This window comes from Cajanus cajan, chromosome 6 (genome assembly GCF_000230855.2).
Source record: "Cajanus cajan strain Asha chromosome 6, NIPB_CcT2T_4, whole genome shotgun sequence".
Classification (NCBI taxonomy): Eukaryota; Viridiplantae; Streptophyta; class Magnoliopsida; order Fabales; family Fabaceae; genus Cajanus; species Cajanus cajan.
Window position 1 is genome coordinate 65,303,758 of NC_138522.1, and position 23,068 is coordinate 65,326,825.

Consider the following 23,068-nt stretch of genomic DNA (forward strand, 5'->3'; position numbering starts at 1 on the left):
AGGTGCAAATTTCTGGAAACCTGATATCCCAAACTTAAAATGATTGTTGTACTCTCTAGTTAATAAGAACAAATAAAGGTAAATTCCCCATTACCATAGCAAACAACATGAAAAACCTGTTCACATAGAAACTTTATAGAGCCTACGTGACTGTCGTAGGTCCATCCCTCGACACACATGTGAGTGGTGGCGTATTTCCAATTCCTACCTTCTTTGCTTGCGTCTCGTGAAACAGTGAAAGCCAAACAAGCCCTTGGGTTTTGCCTATATGCGCGCTAAAAATAAGATAATTATACACATCCAGCTAGAGAGAGAGAGAGAGAGAGATTCGTGGAAAATTTAGGCGAGACCCACCACACCAACTAGCATCTTTCTGTCTTGTTTGTACCATTTCCCCTCCACACGGTCCTCTCTTTATCCCAATTTATCGGACTTTTTTAGTCTCTCACTTACCACTTAGCAATTAGCAATTAGTAATTACCATGCCTGCGTCAATTGCCCTTTCTTTCTCTCTTCCAAACTAATCAAAATTATCATTACCAATCATGATAATAATAAAAGTTGGATGGTTTTGTTCGGGGCGTCCCATCGCCATCGCTTCCAAGGCAAGGCAAACCAAATAACCTCTCTCTAACTGCTGCTGAAGATGATGTGCTATTTTTCCTTTACTCACTAAACTCTCACTCACACTCCCTCACACCTTACCTTCTCTTTCGATCTGTTTCTTCCCTTCCAACGCGATCTCCACAATGCGCCTCTGATTCCTTCCTTTCAGGTCAACATTCCATTCTTATCTTCTTTTTTTCTTTTATCTCGCTTTCCTTCTTTACCTAATCGTTACGCCAATCCCTAACCAATTCGCCTTTTCAATTTTCGTACCTTTTTTTTTCCTCCTGAATTTCCCCGCCTTCTCCTTCTCTTGTTGCCTGTTTAGTGTTTACATATACAGAGTGAGCTCGGTTTGGTTTTTAACAGGCTCACTCATAGGTTAACGTTTTCTGCTGCTTTGTTTTCTGTTAGAGATACTAATTTTACGGAATTTGCGTTAATTGCTGAATTGAGACGGTGCTGATAGGCCTTATTTATTGCGTTGATTGTTGAAGGTTTGAGTGGAAGTGCCAATGGCATCGAAACAGGGTGTGAAATCGAGAAGATTCGGGTTAGGTGGCTCAAAAGGTGCCAATTCGCCTTCGTCTTCGACCACATCGTCGTCTAAGCAGTTTCAGGAGACATCGGTTGATGGCCAGAGCTCGCCGGCGTCTTCGTCGGCTCGGAGTAAGCAGCAGCATTTTAATTCAGAAGCTGCTGCGGCTGCGCGTTTGGCTGCGCAGAGAGCGAAAGAAAATGTCACGGTGACGGTCCGATTTCGGCCTCTGAAGTAAGTGTTGCCTTCTCCAAATCATTTGTCATTGCTGTGACTGTGCTCTTCAGTTGCCTGTTGATTTGATTGAGGTGTATGCGTGGGACAGTCCAAGGGAAATTCGTCAAGGGGAGGAGATTGCTTGGTATGCAGACGGAGAAACTATAGTGCGCAATGAGTATAACCCGTCCATAGCATATGCATACGGTATAATATGCAAAACTGGCATTTATGGATACGAATTTTGTTCTTTACATAGGTGTTCATTTGATATTGGGGGTGAAGCGTATATTATCGTTATGGTATGGTGCTTTCGTGGGTGAACGAACAACATACCATATGCTTATTCTACATTATTTGGCACATTTTTATTTTTGAGAGTAAAATCTCGTGATGGTGATGATAGCTACAAAAAAATGAAGATATTTTCATTGTGGTTTAATTGATGAAGTAACAATAAGATTATTTTTGTTGGAAAGGAGGTGGGGGGGGCTTGTAGGGGTTTGGTGAAAGAAACTTTTGTTGGACGGAATCCAGTTAAAACAGAACTAATAAAAGACTCCGTCATCAAAATGAAACAAAGCAATATTAATAAAACTCCCATCGCTCTGTAAATATATGAAGGAATCCATGTTCTGAAACCCCAAAAGGAGCCAAGTAAAAAATATTGTGTGTCCCAAATCATCACTTAGGAAAGATACATTCTTTTATAAATCTGAGCTGCCCCTCCTAACCAAAGGTACCAAAGAGCAAAATACAATGAGTATAGCTCTCTGCCAATTGCCAAATAACTTTTCCCTTCTCTCAACTGCTGAAACCTCTGAAATTAAACATCAGAAAATGCTCCAAGTTATGAGACACAGCCAAGGGATCACCATATAGTCCAAAAGCAAGATTCCCTTTAAGGATCTGTTTGGTTCAAAGAAGGGGAGAGGAGGGATTTTAATGGAGGGGAAGTGCTGGAAATTCTATTTGGTTGAGAGGAGGAGAGGGGAGGGAAGGTAACTCTTTCCTTGTTTGGTTCACAAGGGGAGGGGAGAGATTTTAAAACCAATTTACCTTTATACACTTATAATTTTGAATTTAAAAACACAGATAAGGATATTTTTGACATTATATTGCTCAAAAATGTAGAAACGAATGCACAATTGTTCCTAAATTAAACAATAGGTGATTAGCCATTAAGTATATGGGTGGGCCTGCAGTGCTGCAGACTATTAGTATTAATGTTGTTGAGACAGCTTTCCAAATGAAAGATGTGACCTTATTGAGAGTTCTGGTTCAAAACAGTTTTTCAAGAAGGAAAATTTCTGTATTTGGAGAATGAATGAGAAATTGGAAGGAGGATCTGAAAAATAATTAAATCTAAAAGGAGTCCTTTTTGGAAGTATCTGTGTCAGAATCCTAGAGAAATTGGAAATAAAGAATTGTTGGAGCCTTAATTAATTTCAAAATCAAGGATGGGAAGTAGGAAAAGCTTCTCATGAAAAATATCCCCTACCAACTCATATTCCCATAATTAAATGTGCTTCCTGTTACCTACTTTTAAGGGTGATAGTGGTCCAAACAAAATGAGAAATATTCAGAATGAATTTCTGAGGAAACCCTGTTGATAAAATGTTTTCCCAGCTGACCAAATGATCCTTTTATCTCCTATACCTGTTAAAAGAAATATCTTGAAATCTTCTCAGTCCTCTGAGTAATCCCTGTAGAATTTAGAGGTTGGGGAAGAGAGAGAAGACAATAGAGAGAATTTAGAGAAGGAGAATGCTTTCTTACTCGAGAGAATGAAATACATAGGTGCTGCCCAAGTGCACCTCATCCATATATATTGACTCTTGATGGACTTAATGGAGACTATTCCCCTAGGATTATAATAAGTGATGCAACTTCATAGACACTAATGCCCTTGAACATTAAATGCATTTTAGCATGTCATACATGAACCACACACACATCTAACAATCCGCACTGGAACTCTATTAAAGACAGATGCTAGACAAAAAAGCTAGAAGAGTCAGCATAATCTTACCTTCTAATGGGGAAAAAATGTGCCTTTCCAGGTATCCCATTTTTACACATCTTTTGGGTCACAGGGCCCTGAAAGAAAACAAAGGATAGAGAATCTTAACATAGGATACCGTATTAAAGGCCATTTGAGGGCTTGGCACTTGCCATCCAACTAACTTAGCAAAAGAATTCAGAAGCTAATTCTCTACTAATTCTGGCCAACATTGTATTTATTATGTTAATATAAAGCAAAGTAGTGAACAACAAAAACAATAACAATCAAGCTGCACTGTACTAAGTACATGGATTAATAGTTTCTCTTAATGTTCATGACATAGGCAGAGTAGTGATATTCAAAGAGTGATGATATTCAGAGATGTCATGATACTATTTGAGATAAAAAAAAAAAAAATTCATATGTCATGAACTTGTACATTTATGGCAAATCAAATCAGTCATCATGTACATTTCCTTCTCTATAAATAGTCTCCCTATCTCTCATTTTCCAATGTTGTACATTGAATTATTTATTTTTTATTTGTTTCTAGATCGTGTCTTTGGTCCCACAACCACAACTCGTCAGGTATATGATGTTGCTGCTCAGCATGTCGTCAGTGGTGCTATGGAGGGCATCAATGGTAATTAACAGATAACTTACTACTTACCACCTATTGAGCATGGTCAAAGAACTAAATTTCTTTCTTTGATCAACCCATTCTTTCATTATCCTTAATATAATACACAGATCACATTTTGGATGTATGATTATGTTTGAAATAATAATGAATCTTAGTCATATGTCAATTAAATAGGTATTAGTAATATGATTTAGTGTACTTTAATGTGGCTGATCAGATCTTAGCTGGATACTGATGCTCATTTAAAATTAAAGTTATTATTTTGACTTGGTTAGATGCATTAAAAATTTAAGAGCAATGCATTTTCAAAGTTATCCAGATTTTACTTGTTGAACATGACAAAATCTGATATAATTCTGCAACAGTGATATTGAACACCTTTTAGAAAAATTTCTGAGGGGCTGCAATTCCATCTGGATTATTTTGTTCCTTGGGTAATTGTCATATCATTTGGCTTTCTTGATCACTCCTCTTATAAGATAAAATAAGATCGCAAACCATGTTTGCACATAATAGCAATCAATTCAAGTAATCTTGTTATCTTTGCATGCAACAAAATAATCAAGGCACAATTCATGACAAAAGAAACTGAAGTAATTTGACGATTTGGGCCATGAAAATTTTTATGACTCACATCACTTTTCTCATATGGGAGGTAGTCATGCAAATCCTTGATATAGAAACCTATTCATTGTTTACTCTTGTTTCTTCTTGAAGTTGACCATTCCAATCAAAAGTCACTGCATAGAGAAATATGTGGCTAAGTAACTTCTAGATTTTTTTTTCACTTGCATACCTGCCATATTGAGTAATTAACATATGAACTTCCGAGTTTCATACAGGTACGGTATTTGCATATGGGGTAACAAGCAGTGGGAAGACTCATACAATGCATGTGAGACCACACTTATTTTCTGCCTTCTTCTTGTTGATCTGCTTGTGTATGTTAAATTTACATATTTGTATGTTTTTTTTACTGTTTTTCAATATCATGATACTTAAGGTTATTAAACCACACTTAATTCATAAAAGAGCAATTGCTGACCATTGTGATACTTGCCATTTTTTTATACTGATATGTTATTGATGGATTGGTAACATAAGGTTGTTTCTCTCTGTTGAGTTTCATGGTTTTTTTGGACATGTACATTGCGTCTCATGATGAACTATCTCAACAGACTTGCAACAATATTTGGTTCCAGCAGCTACAACTTTTAGTCTTGGTATCTTATGAAGTATATAAAATTACAGGATAACATAACCTCTTTCTGATCATTAGGATCTGATATTTACTTAAAAGCTGTTCATATTAATGGGCTTTTCTAATTTTAACTTGTTAAAATTTGCTAGTGGATACAAAATACTCCCTTTGGTCTTTTTTACAAGACTCAAATCAAAAGTGTTGCTTGGTCCTTTTTATAAAAAACCAATCTAAAATGTCTCTTGCATTAATTATTATTATTTTTTTTCAAAAAATATCCATTAATTAAAGCCATTTCTCTTAATTCAATAAGTAATCAATGGAATAATGTCTCATTAATGTTAGGGGTAGTTTTTGAAAAAATAAAATATAATTTGAGGACAAATTTGAAGCTATCACCAAAAGACTTGTTCTCTTTCTTTCCTGCTAGCCTCTATTCTACTCCTTGTGTGTGTGTGTATGTGTGTTTTTTTGGAAAATTCTGGTAGTCATGCATTGTCAAAGTTGATTTGATGGTACCTAGTTGGAATTGTACTGTTTTTTGGAAGATATTTTCTGACTCATTTTTTGTGGGTTGCTATAAGATTGTGTGAAAATATACACATAAGTGCTCTTAATAATAAGAGCAAGTGCTTTCAGTACTAGCTCTATTTATGGTCTTATTTTGATTCATAATTGTTCTACCTCTTATGGGATAGTAAAATTTTCAGTATTTGTTATACTGTCTAATTTGTTTCTTCTTGTCTTGAATTTGTTAATTTTAGGTTGTTATATAGAATATCTAACACTTGCTTTCTCCTCTGGTAAATACATAAAAGTTTTGTGATTTTTCTTTTGATTCTTAGCATGTTAACTGGTAAATTTGAGGTATACAGTAGCAGTAGCACTGATTTAAAGCAGCTAGCTTTTGTTAGCTAGCTAGTGTTATATTTTACTCAGTCAAAATCTGCATTGTTTGAGCAAGGTCAAAATCATTTTGTTCAAAGCTTTAACTTACCAACCATTGATCTGTAGAGATGGTTCTCAACATATTTTAGCTGCTCTTATATATATATGTGTGTCTGTGTGTGCTGAACAAGTTTAAGGCAGCAAGCCCATGCTCATATATATATATATATATATATATATATTATATGCTGAAAAAGTTTAAGGCTGCAAGGCCATGCTCACTTTTTTTTCTTATTTTTTTCCTATAATCGTCGTTTATGTAACTTAAGACTATTGTTTATAGATTTTTCATTCCTTCTCTGCTTGCTACTTAAAAATCTGTCATCCTGCATCATCTGATAAGAAATTTACCAATACTATCTGTTATTGTGACAATTGCTGATGGTGTTGAGTTTCTGGTATGAATTTGGATTAGTTGATGTTCATATCACACCTCTTGCTTATAAGTTCATATTTGCAGGGTGATCAAAGATCTCCTGGAATCATCCCCCTTGCCGTGAAGGATGCTTTTAGCATTATCCAAGAGGTATGTCAAAAATACTGCTCTGTTGCACTTTTTTTTATTGGAATTATGTAGTCTGATTTTTCTGTGTACCAGACTCCAAATCGAGAGTTTCTCCTTCGAGTTTCATACTTGGAAATCTACAATGAGGTTGGCTTTCTTGCTATCTAGCTTGTTTCTTGTGATGCTATATGCTCATGTGGATTTTGTCTTCCGTAGACAGCTATTTCCCTCAGGACTTTGCTTGGAAAGAAATTTGCTTAATGCTGCTTTGTTTCTCAGAGTGTTATTCTCAAAGCTTCCTTTTTATTTTAGGTAGTTAATGACTTATTAAATCCAGCAGGACAGAACTTAAGAATCAGAGAGGATGCTCAGGTACTGATCTGCAGCTTTTCTCATCGTTTTCCTTATATATTTCTCTATATCACTAAATTAAGTGTAAAGAAGTTGTAAATTATAGGCTGAATCCATGTCTCAACTACAAAGCGAAAGTTTATTAAATAGGGAAAATACATGAGATAGGTGTGAATAGGGAATATTGTGTTTCCCTTAATTACAAGATATTTTCCTATTCTAAATAAAAGATATTGTTTCCTGATTTTCAACATATATAGACATGAAAAATAAATTCTAACCTAGAGATTTTAAGTTAAAAATATATACATAATTATCGTAAGAGGGGAGTTAGGAAATTTAATCCTAATTATAATGAATAAGGAGATTTTCTACACATAATTAGACAATACAATACTCTCCTACGAGCTCATGAATGGATATCTATCATTTCCAACTTGCTAAAAGCATTTCTTGGAAGCTCCTCGTTTAGTGCATTTTCCAGCCAATTGAGCCAAGTAACCATTTGATGTATAAAAGCAAATTTAGGTATATAGACAATGATTCACTCCAGCTTCTTTCATAAGTGATTATTAATAATTCTTGGATTTACTGTTTTAAAATCAGTGAAATGAGTTCTAGAGAAATCAATCTGTTGTTGTCACACCTAGTGAAGGCTAAAGCTTAAATCTTGAGACAAAATGGGCATCTTTTTTATATTTTTTTTATTTATTTTATTTTATTTTTTATGTTTTGGATGATAAATAACTAAATTGTTTGTCAGGCATTGTTCAAACAATTTTAAATGGTTGACTCCTGTATTTTGATCCTTAAACTTTAGTTTTTGTTCTGTCTTTATATAGAATGTATAATGTATAATACAATCAAAGCCATCCAGCATATTAACAGAAGTCTATGAAGCACGGACTCTGAATATTTTATATTATATTTTAAGCTGACTTATTTAAAAGTTAAAAATTAATATCCTTTTAATAATATTAGTGTGTTCATGTCTATGGAGCTATTGGTTCAAGTTTTGAATCGTGTAGAGGATTTAGATTAAGTGTTTAAACCAACAAAAATAATTTTTGTAATTGGACAGCTAAATAGAAGTGTCTGACTTAGACAAGTGTCCGTATAGTAAATGAGTTTGACATTGCGATATTTCAAACAAGAGAGGTATCCATGCTTCATAGACAAAAGTGACATAATTGTTGAAATACTTGTTCAAAGTTCTATCAACAGAAGTATTTTGAAGGAGGCCTGTTTCATTTGTATATTGATTTATATGTAGGGAACCTATGTTGAGGGAATAAAGGAAGAGGTTGTACTCTCCCCTGCTCATGCACTGTCCCTTATTGCAGCTGGAGAAGGTAAAAGATCCAGCTAAGTTTGTTTTCTTGTGGATTATTTTAGTCTACTGGTCTTTGTGTACCATAATGACGTGAGCTGATATGTTTTCTGCTCGTGTCTTTTGTAATTAGTTAATGATGTTTATGTACTTTTAAAACTGGGTATTTATATAAAGAGTGGGGGAAAAAACAAACTATCCCACTCATCTCCCTAGTATTATTCTTTGTTTGGTTACTTTCTTTTGGGAAATAGATTATGCTTATGCATTTAAATAACCCATATATTATTTGACAAATTTTAACCTAGTATTCTCAAAAAGTAGTTGCATATAATGTTTAAGGACTGTTATTAAAAACTAAAAAAAGAAAAAAATTAAACTTTTTTCTGGTCCAGTGAATGATCATAAGAATTGGGCTCTTGTACAATTCTACTAGATGCTCCATCATTTTGTTATTTAATGTGTCCCTTTCTTTATTCTTGACAAAATTTTGATTTGATAACAGAGCACAGGCATGTTGGGTCCACAAACTTCAACCTACTCAGCAGCAGGAGCCATACAATATTTACCCTGGTGGGTTTCTACTATCTTAAAGGAGGAATACGTTGTTTTAATTGTTAAACCACATGGTTCTTAATATTATGTACTATTTATACCTATGTTTATATTTAATTTGTTGCAGTTACTTTAGGGCACTTGAATGCAATAACTAATAAGCACAGGATGTAGCTATGTAGTTGGTAATTTATCCCTGTAACCAACAAATGAATTACCATGAAGAAACAGTAGGATAGCACAGACCATCATCCCACCAAAAACTTCTTGATGAGAATGCCCCTTATTATTGTCTTTTATTTCCTAAAATAAGGACCTGCTGGGGGTGGGGGTAGTTATTAAAAGTTTACTACTATATTCAAAATATTAAGCTAGATCATCAATGATAATAATCTCAGCCTTGAGCAGTTCATGAACAGGAAAACCGAGCATCAGGATGTAACCTGTTTCTTTCAATTGCTTTTTCTATATATGACTTTCTTTTATTCTTTTTAATTTCATACCATTTTGTAACAGACTATAGAGAGTAGTCCATGTGGTGAAAATAGTGAAGGAGAAGCAGTAACACTGTCACAACTGGTAACTAACTAAAACTTTTTGGTTGAACTTCATTTGCTTTAACATGGGTAATGATTTCATGTTCATGTTTTATATTTTTCTTTTTTCTCATTCATTTTTTTTTTAATATTTTACTTGCAGAATCTCATTGATCTAGCAGGTTCTGAGAGCTCGAAAGCTGAAACAACTGGCATGAGAAGGAGAGAAGGATCTTATATCAATAAAAGTCTGCTAACTCTTGGAACTGTGAGGTCTCAAACCTTTTCTTCTCATTGTATGTTAGGGATGCATTATAAAACTATTTATTTTTCTTTCCTCACAAATCACAACTCAAACTTTTATGGCCATGTGATCTAGAGTTCAATCTTTGTTGCCCTCATTCTTTCATATAAAAGTTAAATTTGAGAACAAGGTGGGGAGGGCCTATGAATTTTTCAAGTTTCAAAGCCCAAAAAGGATATTTTACATGAGGAAACACATTAGATATGAAACCATTCATTTACTTTAACCCAGTAGCTTAAAAATTTGGAAGAATTGGTGCATACCAGATCCAATTGCCATTCCTATGGGATTGACAGTGTGCATATGACTCCAAGACCTGGCATGGGGAGGGTAGTAAGTGTAGGTTGAAGTTCAATCAGAGAGTCCTATAGGTGATTCAACCTTAGAATCAAGTAGTGGATATGGTGCACAGTTATGGCTGTAGCTGTGAAGCCTTAAACTTTGTTTTTAGCTATGAAACATAGACAGCTCTGCAAAAAGGTTGTGTCGACATGTTTGACATGTTTTGGACACGACACTTGTCAAATACACATCTAACACCCTTCTATTGTGGCACAGTTAAATTTTTTTTTTTTTTTTTTGGCTTGGACACCTATCTGGCACAACTTGGACAAGAGCCAATAGAGTGAGCTGACATCTACTCCTGGCCAAACACTTATCTGACACCTATTATACAAAAAATTAAAAAAGTTAACTTGTTTATAAATATTGCAAAGCTCGTAGCAATTGTTTTTGTGAGGCTCATTTTCATAGAAATCGCAAGTTGTCATAACTTATAAGAAATATGATTCATCTTCTTATCTTGGGATATTTTTTTTAAAGATTGCATTGTGAAATGATCCCTCTTAATATTCTATATAAGGGTCATTATCATATGAAAATTGTAAAGCTTAACAACTTCGTTTCTAAAAGGTGAATATATATAAATCTTAATCCTTAATTTATATTTTTAGATTTTTTCATGTACACACACTCAGACATCCAGTGTCCCAGTATCCTATATTTTGGATATTAGCAGCTGTGTCTCGGAAACTCTGTCAGTGTCAGTGCTTCATAGTAATTGTCAATTGAGCTTTATTAAAAACTGGATTTTTAGTAAAAGTATTTAGAGAAAAATCATTACTGAATTTATTGGATGAAAATATGCACATACCCCTTGTTATCTTCTTAGCAAGTGGACTAAGTTATACAAGTGATAAGTTGAATATTGTCTCCCAAGAGAATTATGTAATACTTGGCAATTCTCTCAAATTGTGCTACCAAAAGCTATTGGGAATGGAAATTTTGATTGGATTGAGTGAATATAAATGATTTATTAGATGTAAATAAAGCAAGAGTTTTAAAATCAAAGTTGCAAAAAAACTGTTTTTGATGTTTTCTCAAACACTTAGAAGGCAGGAAATAGTTTTAAGATGAATTAATGTAAAGCATTGGGGTTGGACTTCACCACTCAGCCTTATGGCATGCATAGAAGGAAATTTTCATCTAGTTATACTTCATTTTTCAACATTAATATATAAAGGTTCTCAAATCCTAATTCCTTAGTGATATGAGGCTAAGTCCCTTAACTAAGCTTCTAAATTCTAATCCCTTAGATAATTAATGAACTTACATTAAGAGAAAAAGATTAAGAGATGACTAGTAAACCCAACCCCATTCCTAGGTATGAGGTTTACTAGGTGTTTAGCTTCAGTTCTAAGCTTATGGAGACTTTTCCAATTTCTACTTGAGCTAATATTCAATTTATGGATGACCAAACGACAAAGAGCATGAATCAAAGAAGATAAACACCAAATAACAAAGTATTACATAGGCTACTGAGTTAAAATAAATACATGAGGTTCAGTTGTTACATCTGATCCCAATTAAAGGGGATTTGGCTACTCCTAGACATTAGATTGAGAAACACCAGAAATGGATGTGAAATGAAGAATGTAGAAGAAGACAGGAGCCATAAGAGAGCTTGGAGCTGCCACACAGAACCCTAGGATTATTTAGAGAATGTTACCCTCATAATGGTCATGTCAGCCCCTTCATGTCATTTGTCCAATTTTCATTAAATTTCTGGTCACCATCCCTCGCTGGGCACCAAGTAAGTCCATGCCTGGAGCCCAGGCTCGAACACTTAAGTGCTCTCATGCATGCTCACACTAAGCATGAGAATTGTGGTGTTATGCGTGAGACCTTCTAAGAATGTGATGCGCCCAAGCATATTCATGCTCAGTATGAGAATTGTGACGCAGGGCATGAGACATGCTTAGAGAAGGCTTTGTACAGATTATCTCTAGAATCTCCAAGCTGAATGCCAGGATATCCATTCTGAGTGCCAGCAGCCTCAATAAACACCCCAAGGATAAGCAAACTTTGGCTTCCTTCTGGATTCTACTCTCAAGATCCTGAAAAAAAAAAAAAAATTAAAGAGAGGCATAAAAACCCTAACAACTAAGCTTAAAGTAACTATACGGTATAACACTTAAAACTAAGCAAAAGAGTGGCCTAGGCAAGATTCTTTAGCTTAAAAAGAGAAGATAAGTGCCTAAATATGTAGCCAAAAGTATGCATAACAGGCACTTATCACCCCTGCACTTATCTAGTTCTGATACAGCCACATGAACTTCATTCATCTGGATGGAAGGGCTGTAAACTTTCCCAAACTTAAGCATAGACTATTTAATTTCTTATCTGTTTTCATTATAAAAATATTGCATAAAAAATAAACTCTTAAAATTATGTAACAAGAATATGTAAATCCAAAAGGTTACTTAATTCAGAGAATGACCAAATGAATGCTTAGTCCTCTAATTGTACAAAAATTGTTCATTATGCATGTGTTCAATAACATGCATGAAAGTCTCCCATTTTCCTCCATATTTTTTTTTCAAAAATAATGAAGAATATTCAATTTCTTTTAAAATAAAATAAGCTTAGAAAAGAGACGTGGACAAATAAAGCAACATAATGTTTTTGGAAAGAAGGGAAAGTGAAGACAATTACATTTTACTTGCAAAATATATTTGTATTGATAGTTGATCATAGTCATAATTTTTTTTTGAATTAAAATAGAACGCATGATAGTTTTTCTCTGGTTGGTCATAGTCTTCCCTCTCAATGAGAAACATTGTGGTCTTTATCAGTAGTTAAATACAATATATTCAATTTGACCTTCTGTTTCTTTTGAGTTTTCTCTTAGGATATGTTTGTCATGCAATGGTCATGTGGCCTTACTTTAGAATGTTCAGTTCTTTGTCATTAGATGTTGGACACCCAGTTGTGTTTTCCACTGTTATTGATAGAATAGTAGTACATTGATGTGCAGTAGTTTCCAAGCATAGATAATTCACTGAATGCTGTTATATTCAATGGACATGTGTGTTTATGCCTGTGTTGAATTGTAATTATCTCTGTTCCACAGGTTATTTCAAAATTGACTGAAGATAAAGCTAGTCACATACCTTACAGGGATTCCAAATTGACTAGAGTACTTCAGTCTTCGCTCAGTGGTCATGGTCGTGTTTCTGTAAGGCTTCCTGTGTAGATATTTGCACATACATGTTTTTTGTTTTTTTGTGAAAATAGATTTTATTATACATGCTTTGTTGTAGAAATGCTTAAGCCTAAATCAGCAGTTCAAATAACACATTGTCATTTTAAATACAGCTTATTTGCACTGTAACCCCTTCCTCAAGTAGTACTGAAGAGACGCATAATACATTGAAGTTTGCTCACCGGGCAAAGTACATTGAAATACGAGCAGCACAAAACAAGGTAAGTTAAATTTGATGACTTCAGTTTTGGTTGAATCAGAATTTTATTCCTACCTAATGAAAAAGAGTACACCTGCACACAATACAAACTACAGGAAACAGCTCCTAATCTGTCTTAAGTAGAAATCTGTTGCTAGTTTTATGTTAGAAACAAGTACACAACATGAACTTATTCCTAGCATCATCCTTCAGTATACATAGGATAAGATTTTCTGAGCAACAAGTTTGTCATAGTTCCCATTGTTATATTCTTGCCATATATGGTGTAGGTGAGAATAACTTCGCACATAGATAATGTAGAATAGCATCATGAATTGCTGTAGAACCTTTGAAAGAAAGTGACCTCTTCATACCACCCTCCTGTATGAAGACTGCTAGATTGTAATTATTATATTAACATAGGAATTTGTTAGAAAGCCTTAGAATTTGGTCTTAGGGCTTAATTTAACCCCACAAATTTAGTTTGTAAGGTGAGGACTGCCCAAGGTTTATAAGCTTTATTTGAGTCATAACTTTAGTCGATGTGAGACTAAACTACAACCCTTGAAGGGTCAATCAAGACAGCCTAAAAAAGGTAGCTAGGGGTGACCGCAATAAAGTTGACTTTCCAACACAAAGCATTTACATTTACTGATGTAGTTAGGAGATGATTTCACTCTATTGATGTATATAAATATTATATAGCTGAATGCAACTCACTTAAGCAGATTCAGATTTCTTTCCTTTAAATCTCAAAGTTATTCTCTAAATTCAAGTATGACACCACAGTCTCATAGTAAAAGCTGCATTCACAGAAGAACCACTTCCTTTGATCACCCTACTAGAGGAAACACAGAATGTTTCCTTCATATCCCCATTTCAGTAAATCTGATTTTGGCGGTAATCTATGGTTTAAATACAACTGTGGGTATGCAAAATCATTCTACACAAGTTTTTATCTCCTCAATTTGTGGAAAGATTATCTGCAGGGCTTCCCAAGTAGCAGCTAATTGAAAACTACCAGTTTTCCTTACTATCAAGAGCACCTTATTCCATCTAGACCTGTCCCAATGCATCACAAAATACTCAGTTTGAATTGCCAGCAGATTGTCTGATCTTGCAAGGAGCCTGTTCTAGTTTGACCTCACATATGTTAAATTGCTGCTAAGTGTCAATCATCAACTCACCTAAAAGCTTAAACTATTTGGTGAAATTCAACATGTATTTAGAAGGTTAAATTAATCAATAGGTCCCTTAACTATTTGGAAATTTTAATTAGGTTCCTAAACTAAAAATTGTAATTGGGTTCTTGATATTGTAAATTTTGTATAATTGAGTCCCTAGGGTTTTTATAACCACTATTAATTGTCATTTTTTGCCAGTTTCAAGGGGTCATAAATTAGCTCTAGGGATTCATTTACAAAAAAAATTTAAGATCAAGGACCCAATTATATATTTTTTTAGTCTAGGGACCTAATTTAAAATTCCCAAGTAGTTCATAGATCTACATATTGATTTAATCTTAGATCAGAAGAATCAAGGCAGCAAGGATCAAACATCATCCGATTGGTATGAGTTAGAGGCTTTGATACCATGTCCATCACCAACAGTCATAATATAGCTTAATGCCCATAAATGGTTTTTATATCTAAGAATAGGGGTGCCTTTTGCCTTGAATAAATTTCAGTACATAAACATACACTAAGCTACCTCTAGGGGGCCAATTAGTATAGAAAATTCTCACATTCATAACTGATGGCAGTCCTCAAACACGACTTTCTCATTTAGCTTCAGAGTTCTTTCCAACTCCATGTGAAATTCTGGAGTATGTCTCAATTTTTTATGAAAGAGAATAAGAGATGTTTTGAAAGTGTTGAATTTAGAAGGTAATTGGAAGTGTTGAATTTTTAACTTAGGTATTGAAGGAGAAAATCAGAAGAACAGAGATTTTGAACAATATTATGATGTGTTACAATGTGATACAAATTACAAAACATTAACCCTTGTTTATACTAATACTAGATTATAATCCTAACTAAATAAACAAACAAATCACAAGATGATAAGGAAATGTGGGAAATGGAAACCTATCCTAAGAAATAATGAGAAAATATGGAAACTAATTCTAAGAAAGCAAGCAATATAATCAATATTATTAGATATTTTCCATATATTCTAATGGGAAATTTTTTATACATGCATTAGTTGGTGTTTGAATCTTAAAAAAATTCAATATTATATTTTTGTGTACTTTAGAAACAATATGGTGTTCTTGACTTCTCTTCATGTCAGTGCTCTATCTCTATTGTTTCTTAAGAAGTTCTACTGCTTTTCTTTTTTTGTTTTCTTATAGTTGATCTCATTGTTTTTGTTCCCTCTTATTATTATTATTTAAATTTGAATTAAACCTGCAGATAATTGATGAGAAGTCACTTATCAAGAAATACCAACAAGAGATTCAATCCTTAAAGGAAGAATTGGAACAATTAAAGAGAGGTATCGTCACAGTTCAACCAAAAGATATTGGGGATGATGACATTGAGCTCCTAAAACAGAAGGTAGGCAGTGTTATGCATAAATCATGGACTTTTACTTCATTTTGTTATTAGGACTCTCTCTCTCTACCCCTCTATCTATCTAATCATGATATTCTACTTTATTTTATTTATGTGCATGTATACAAATATATAATTTTAGTTATTTTATATTTCAGCAATCAACTTCACTCTATTGTATAATATACTTTCCAGAATATAAGTAAATGTTTGGTATAAAATTCTATAACTATGAGTGTTCAATTTATCAATAATTTGACATGCTTGATCATCAAGATAATATCACATAATTCAATTATTGTATTGGTGAATTTTATATTCTATAAAAAAATTAAGGAGTAAATGTCAAAGATTTACTCCTAGAGAAAGTTGATACCTTTCCACACACACACACACACACACATATATATATATATATACACACACACACACACACATATATTGGATTTCAAAATGTGAATATTTCCATGTTTTTCCTAGAAATTGAGTGTGAATTGTGGTTTACTTCAGTATTCTCTCTGCAGTAGGAAGTGTTACTATTTTTTTAAAATTACAACGGATTAGTAAAACTTACAAGCAGGGTAATAAAATTTACAAATGAAGTAATAAAAGCATGTAAATTTTATTACTTTAGTCTATAAATTTGATAGAAAGTATATTTTTAGAAAATAGTACGGTTCTCCTATGTTTGGTGTGAGTACCAAAGTGAACGCTGCATAAATATCAAAGGCAAACAGTTAGTTATTTTTATTTTTTTTAAAATTATAAAAGGCACAATGTGTGGATTTGGAATGAGTTTATTTAATTAGTGTGAAGTAAATTCGCTGCACATTGAGTTCATTGGCATTCTGTAATTAGCATGCTGATTTTGAATGGTTCTCAATTGTTGTGATTATTTAAAGTTAGAAGATGGTCAAGTTAAGTTGCAATCCAGATTGGAACAAGAAGAAGAAGCTAAAGCTGCTTTGTTAGGTAGAATTCAACGGTTGACTAAGTTGATTTTGGTCTCTACAAAAGCATCACCGACAACAAGATTTCCTAACAGGCCTGGTCCTCGTAGAAGACATTCCTTTGGGGAAGAAGAGGTATTTCTCATGTTGCATTAACTTTCTTCCCTTTTCTTCTAAATACCAGGATTTTAGATTACTTTCAATCCCTTTTATTTTTTTTAATTATCAATTATGTTTGCAGCTGGCATACCTTCCATACAAAAGACGGGATTTAATCTTAGAAGAGGAAAATGTTGATTTATACGTTAATCTGGAGGGAAATGCTTCAACAGCTGATGAATCTTTTAAGGGTGAGAAAAAGATGAAGAAACATGGACTGCTAAATTGGTTGAAGTTACGTGTAAGTTGTCCATCACCCAATTTTTGCTTGAAATATTTGTTCACCAAGTCTACTAAATTGGTTGTACCCAAAATATATGATTGAAAAATGTTATTTTTTCAAGTTGTAGGGCTTGCATCTGTTTGACTTTGAGGTTTGATTTGGTTTCCTTTGCTTCCATTTTCTTTAAACCTATTGGAATTATGTGACTGATCCTCTTATTTGTTGTCTGCTACACCCATTCTTTACCACTATGCATATTTTAGCAATTAAGAACCTAAATATTGTTAGCCCTTGTATGTAACAAACGGGTTTAGCAATGTCTTTTTTGTGTATTTGGTGGTATTACTCCTTCATTCTTATTGATACTTTGGAAAATGGTGTCATGAACTAACTATCCCTAAAGCTTAAGCTGTTAGGTGTAGATACATGAACTGTTTTATATTACATTTACACTTCTAACAATTAGAGTACATTTTTGTTTATTTACTAGGGATTCTTTGGACTTTATGTTATAGGTAATACTTGACATTTGAGAATTGAGAGTCTTAATCATCATTCCATAACTTATTTGATTGCATTTTACTACACAAATTCAACCTTTCTCGGGGGCAGTTATACATTTCGTGACTTTATAATCATCATTTAGCTTAAGGAACATTCATTTTCATGTGTGCTTGATGAGGTACCTTGTTTAACATATTATATAATGCAAGTTATATAATGGATATTTTCATTTTGGGTGCTTGTTGCAAGTTGAATTTCTATTTGTTTAAGCTAGTGTCTTTCACTATTTTTTTTTATCAGAAACGAGATAGTGCATTGACAGGCACAAGTGATAAATCCAGTGGAGCAAAATCTATTAGCACACCTTCTACACCTCAAGCAGAAAGTAGTAATCATGTGGAGTCCAGATTTTCTCATTCACAACCTGCAGAAAGCTCTCCCTCTGCTGATCTTGCATCAGAGGCAAGAGAGGATAAATATATTCATGAGGATAGTTTATTGGGAGAAGAGACTCCTTTGGTACGTAATTGAATGTTTTTTGTTTCTTACTGCAGCTTTGATGAAAAATGGCCATTTCTAGCATTTGGAAAACTTCATACACTAGTATTTTACGCGACAAAAAACCAGACAGTGTATGTGTTTTTCCAAAAACCAATAAAGCAATTGTCATGTCAAAAAAGTCACTTAAATGCTTCAAAAACTACCACAAGAAACCTCAATTGTGCTAGTACTATATATATTTGTTAGTCTTCAGTATTACCCTCAAGTGCAGTTCACTGAATAAATGTCCTTTTCTAACCAGAAAAGTTTCTCCCGATGTCCAACACTGTTTATTTGTTTTTGTGATCTGTCGCTACCTCCATTTGTTTTCAAATATTACACTACTTTTTCAACTGGTGATCATTTTACTTGTCTGTTAAAAGTGTTAGCATTCAGACCTAAAATAGTAGTGATGGGTTACCTTCAGTTTGAGAAATTTCTATCAAATTGCTGTTATTTGTGAAAATATCTAGTTTTATATTAAAATGATGAAATATGGTGGATATGTGGCTGTTACCTGCTAAGTTCTTGGCAAAGATGGGTGATGGCTATATATTATGTGGACATCTATATTTTTACCTTACTAGATATCATTTTTGTTTTTGATTTCTAGACAAGCATCAAATCAGTTGATCAGATTGATCTTCTGAGGGAGCAGCACAAAATTTTATCTGGAGAAGTGGCACTTCATTCAAGTGCTTTGAAGAGGCTGTCTGACGAAGCAACAAGAAATCCTCATGGTCAGATTCATGTAGGTTTCTAACTCCTTTTTTGTCGATATATATATTATATGTGTGTGTGTGTGTTTATTTGAGTTATTAGAATTATAACTCCGAATATGATCGCTGAAAGTTTTGTTTAATTCATACCAAGGTGGAGATGAAAAGGTTGAAAGATGAAATTACGACAAAGAATGAACAAATAGATTTGCTGGAAAAGCAAATTTCTAATTCTTTCATTGCTTCAGATAAAACAGAAAAGTCGGGAGCATTGCAGGTATGTTCACTAGGCAGTATTATTGCTTTGTTTCAGTCTGTAGTCTAACCTAATACTGGTTCTTTTGTACAGCAGACTGTTGCTGAGCTGATGGCACAATTAAACGAGAAATCCTTTGAACTAGAGGTGACCATTATTAACACCTTGCTAATATTTTCCAACATATCATTGCCTTAGAAAGTCCAGATGAAATTGAATTGAAAAGTAGCACTCAGTAGTCTTTTTCTGGAAAAGGGAGATCAAATTTATTTTATTAGTTCTTAAATACGATTATATTGTAGTACTTTCCAATCAAAAGAAAAGATACATTGGCATTATTTGGATAAACTTCCCAATGAACACTTTTAGGAGAAGAAAATAAGAAGGTAAAATGAATTAAGTTTTTCTCAAGTTAAAATCAATTTATGTCATCAATGTTGGGAGAAGTTAGATGAGAGAGTTTCAATTGAAGTTGAAGTGCATAATTTGATTTTAACTTACAGGATAAAGTTAGTTTATATTACCTTATTTTCTTCTCCTAAAAGTGCTTATAGAGAAGTTTATCCAAATAAGACCATTGTAGTTATGTCAATAATTCAATATAATCAATATTTTTAAAGCCATGCTTCTAATCATGCAAGACAGCAGTAGTGTTCTTATATGATTATATAGCATAGAGATTTCCACTGCTAAAATTGTTATCAGTGCATGAACATGTGTCCTTCCTGAGAATCACTTTTTGATGAGCCCAGTATTAACTAATGCACATTATTGTGCTGATTCAGGTCAAAGCAGCAGATAACCGTATAATTCAAGAACAGCTTAATCAGAAGGTGAAACATCTTGCTTAAACTTTTAGTGAATTTCCTATTATTCTTTTTCTCATGTTCTTATATAAGCGAGTTATGGTATTATCAGATTTGTGAATGTGAAAGCCAGCAAGAAACTATTGCCTCTCTGAAACAGCAACTAGCAGATGCATTGGAGTTGAGAAATTTCAGCCCTGTACATTCACAAAATTTCTCTGTATCCAAAGACTATAGTAGTGAACTTCACATTGACAAGGGGAATGTGCTGGTAAACAATTCCAATGAAGGGATTCATTTGCAAGCACAGGTATATTTTTTACCTTGTGCAATTTTTGTTGGGTGCTATTTCAGTTCTTATTCTTGCATTCCTGTCTAGTGGGAGTGGCTGTGTTTACTTTTCCAGCAATTTCCCTTAAAAAGCTGCCTAAAATGTCCTGATGATACAGTACTGATTGCAAAGTACTCGCTACTCTCTTTAACTTGTTATCATTTATCACCGTGCAAAGATTTATTTCAAGTGAGCACACTATCTTATTATGAATTGGGGGAGGAAAGAGGAGAAAATCTTAACTGTTGGATCTATCACGAATAATGAAGATTAGCAATTACTTTAAATCACAACTTGATTTTATATTCTCATCTTAGGCTAAGTGCATGATCCCATGGTCAAGATATGTACATATACAAAACCTCAGCCTGTCTACACTCGCATTCTTATTTGTTTGGAAAGGTTGAACCTACTCATTATTAATGCATCCAATTTTGATTCAGGAAAGTACCTGATTACTTATTATTTCTCTTAACATTTTTTTTTTTTGAAAATTACGAGTGTAATCTCAAATTGATTTGTATCTCTAATTCCCATATGGTTTATTTTCTAAGAGCTTTTAATTTGTGAAGGAAACCTTTCAAATAATTATTTAAGTTTCAAATTTTACGAACTGGGAGGTAAAAACTATCATCTACATTATCCCTAAGAGACAAGAAATGTCTAACTGACTGATTGATTCTATCTACTATCTATTTTGCATTTAGTCATCTTCAAATGGCATCGAGTATTTTGTATATAGTCAAGTCATCATTCCCACTGATCTTGTGCACTTCTTTAATTAGATAAGTGAGATAGAAGAGCTGAAGCAGAGGGTGGCAGAAATAACAGAAGCAAAGGAGCAGTTAGAATTTAGAAATCAGAAACTGGCAGAAGAGAGTTCATATGCTAAAGGGCTTGCTTCAGCTGCTGCTGTGGAGCTTAAGGCACTGTCAGAAGAAGTTGCCAAACTCATGAACCAGAACGAGAGACTAGCTGCTGAGCTAGCCGCATCCAAGAATTCACCCGCTGAACGTAGAACTAGTGGCACAGTCCAAAATGGACGAAGGGAGAGTCATGTTAGAGGTAGACGAAATGATCAGGGTGGATCAAATTCCAATATCAAGAGAGAATTAGCCTTGAGCAAAGAAAGGGAACTTTCATATGAAGCTGCCCTTTTAGAGAAAGATCAGAAAGAGGCCGAACTTCAGAGAAAGATTGAGGAGTCAAAGCAAAGAGAAGCATACCTGGAAAATGAACTTGCCAACATGTGGGTCCTTGTGGCAAAGCTAAAAAAGTCACAAGGACCTGAAACTGATGTTTCAGGATCGACTAGAGAGAGTTTGAAGTTGGATGGTTTTGACGTTTGATGTGATCTTGTAATAGTGGCTTTTGAGTGGATCCATTATTACAATTTGCTTTCAATAGGAGTGGTTTGAGAGAGATGTGTGTAAAGATTGTTCGCAGGAATGTGTGCTATTCTCTTCCCCCTCCTTCCCTATCCTTTTTTGGTCCATAGCAAGGGTCCAATTTGTAAATCCAAATTATAGTCACTTTGCCTCCCTAATCCCTTCTTGCATTCTTACCTCCATTCTTCCGAATATTGAGCTAATTTGGTCCCTTTTTATTTGGTTGACATCTGAAGAGGGGTGACGATTAAAGCATAGAAAGTAATATTGGCTTCAAATTTGCAATAATAATGAAATTGCGCTTTTTTAACATTTCTTTTTGCTGTTAATAGGACGACAAACATATTTATTTATTTATTTTATTATTATTATTATTATTATTATTATTATTATTATTATTATATTGAACACAATACTGGTGGAGTTTGTTTCAAAAGCTGTGCTACGGAGGTCTCTTGGGAGGCGGGGTTCCAGCTAAAATGCCTTTAAGATATATATATATATATATATATATTAGGAAATGTTTTAGGCGAGTAAAATTTAATTATACAAAATACAAGCGACAAAGAAGGATGTATTCTAATTTCTTTACGTTTTATGAATTGAAACTGTACTTATTTATATGAAAATATAAGTTAAACAATGAGCGATAATATGTATTCTCAACTTAAATTATTCAACATTATCAACTTAAATAATTTACTGTTTAAACTAACTTGGCACGAGTGGTGAAGAATACACCAAGTCACTTAATTAAGTGGTTGAAATTTGAATATTAATTTTTGTGGATGTAAAAAATTTAAGTTTAGAAGAAATGTCTATCTATTCAATATTTGTCAAATTTTTAAGAGAGATTATTCACTTGTTTAATGGAGAGTATTCTTTAGTAATGAACAAAAAAAAATATTCACTATGTCATAAAAAAAATCATATATAAAAAGTACATAAACATGAATATAAAAATTTATATAACACGAAGTCTTAATGCTTTTTACATCACAACATCGTCTTATCACTAAAAATTACATGCACATCTAGTAATATTATCATATGTGATGTATATTTATCATCACGTGCTCCATGCACCATATGTCATCATGCACAAATTACTCAAAATCTCTTACAATGAATAGTTTATTTAACACAATCCTTCCAA

General features: G+C 33.6%; 1 protein-coding gene across 3 annotated transcripts; it reads left to right on the plus strand.

Annotated features, from left to right (window-relative positions):
• Window positions 1-323: 323 nt before the first annotated feature.
• On the plus strand, window positions 324-22,224 carry LOC109796047 (P-loop containing nucleoside triphosphate hydrolases superfamily protein). Of its 3 annotated transcripts, none has more exons than XM_020355653.3 (24): window positions 324-775; window positions 1,104-1,378; window positions 1,470-1,567; window positions 3,919-4,008; window positions 4,851-4,903; window positions 6,618-6,683; window positions 6,756-6,809; window positions 6,975-7,034; window positions 8,287-8,365; window positions 8,849-8,916; window positions 9,415-9,477; window positions 9,598-9,702; window positions 13,151-13,255; window positions 13,396-13,503; window positions 15,896-16,039; window positions 16,939-17,121; window positions 17,228-17,386; window positions 18,173-18,391; window positions 19,026-19,163; window positions 19,286-19,408; window positions 19,481-19,534; window positions 20,173-20,220; window positions 20,306-20,503; window positions 21,310-22,224. In XM_020355653.3, exons 2-24 carry the CDS (start codon window positions 1,122-1,124, stop codon window positions 21,871-21,873), a joined length of 3,036 nt encoding a protein of 1,011 aa, XP_020211242.1. In that variant the 5' UTR covers window positions 324-775; window positions 1,104-1,121; the 3' UTR covers window positions 21,874-22,224. The 3 variants fall into 3 exon arrangements, with proteins under 3 accessions (XP_020211242.1, XP_020211244.1, XP_020211243.1); XM_020355655.3 differs by having other exon boundaries at window positions 19,484-19,534; XM_020355654.3 differs by lacking the exon at window positions 324-775 and adding an exon at window positions 966-987.
• The last annotated feature ends 844 nt before the right edge of the window (window positions 22,225-23,068 follow it).

What these genes read in the sequence shown, in the direction of transcription:
- LOC109796047 (XM_020355653.3), top strand. Translation starts at nt 1,122, where the DNA reads ATGGCATCGAAACAGGGTGTGAAATCGAGAAGATTCGGGTTAGGTGGC. An exon ending in GCCATACAATATTTACCCTG is followed by an intron (nt 8,917 to 9,414) that starts GTGGGTTTCTAC and finishes ATTTTGTAACAG; the next exon opens with ACTATAGAGAGTAGTCCATG. An exon ending in GTCTGCTAACTCTTGGAACT is followed by an intron (nt 9,703 to 13,150) that starts GTGAGGTCTCAA and finishes TCTGTTCCACAG; the next exon opens with GTTATTTCAAAATTGACTGA.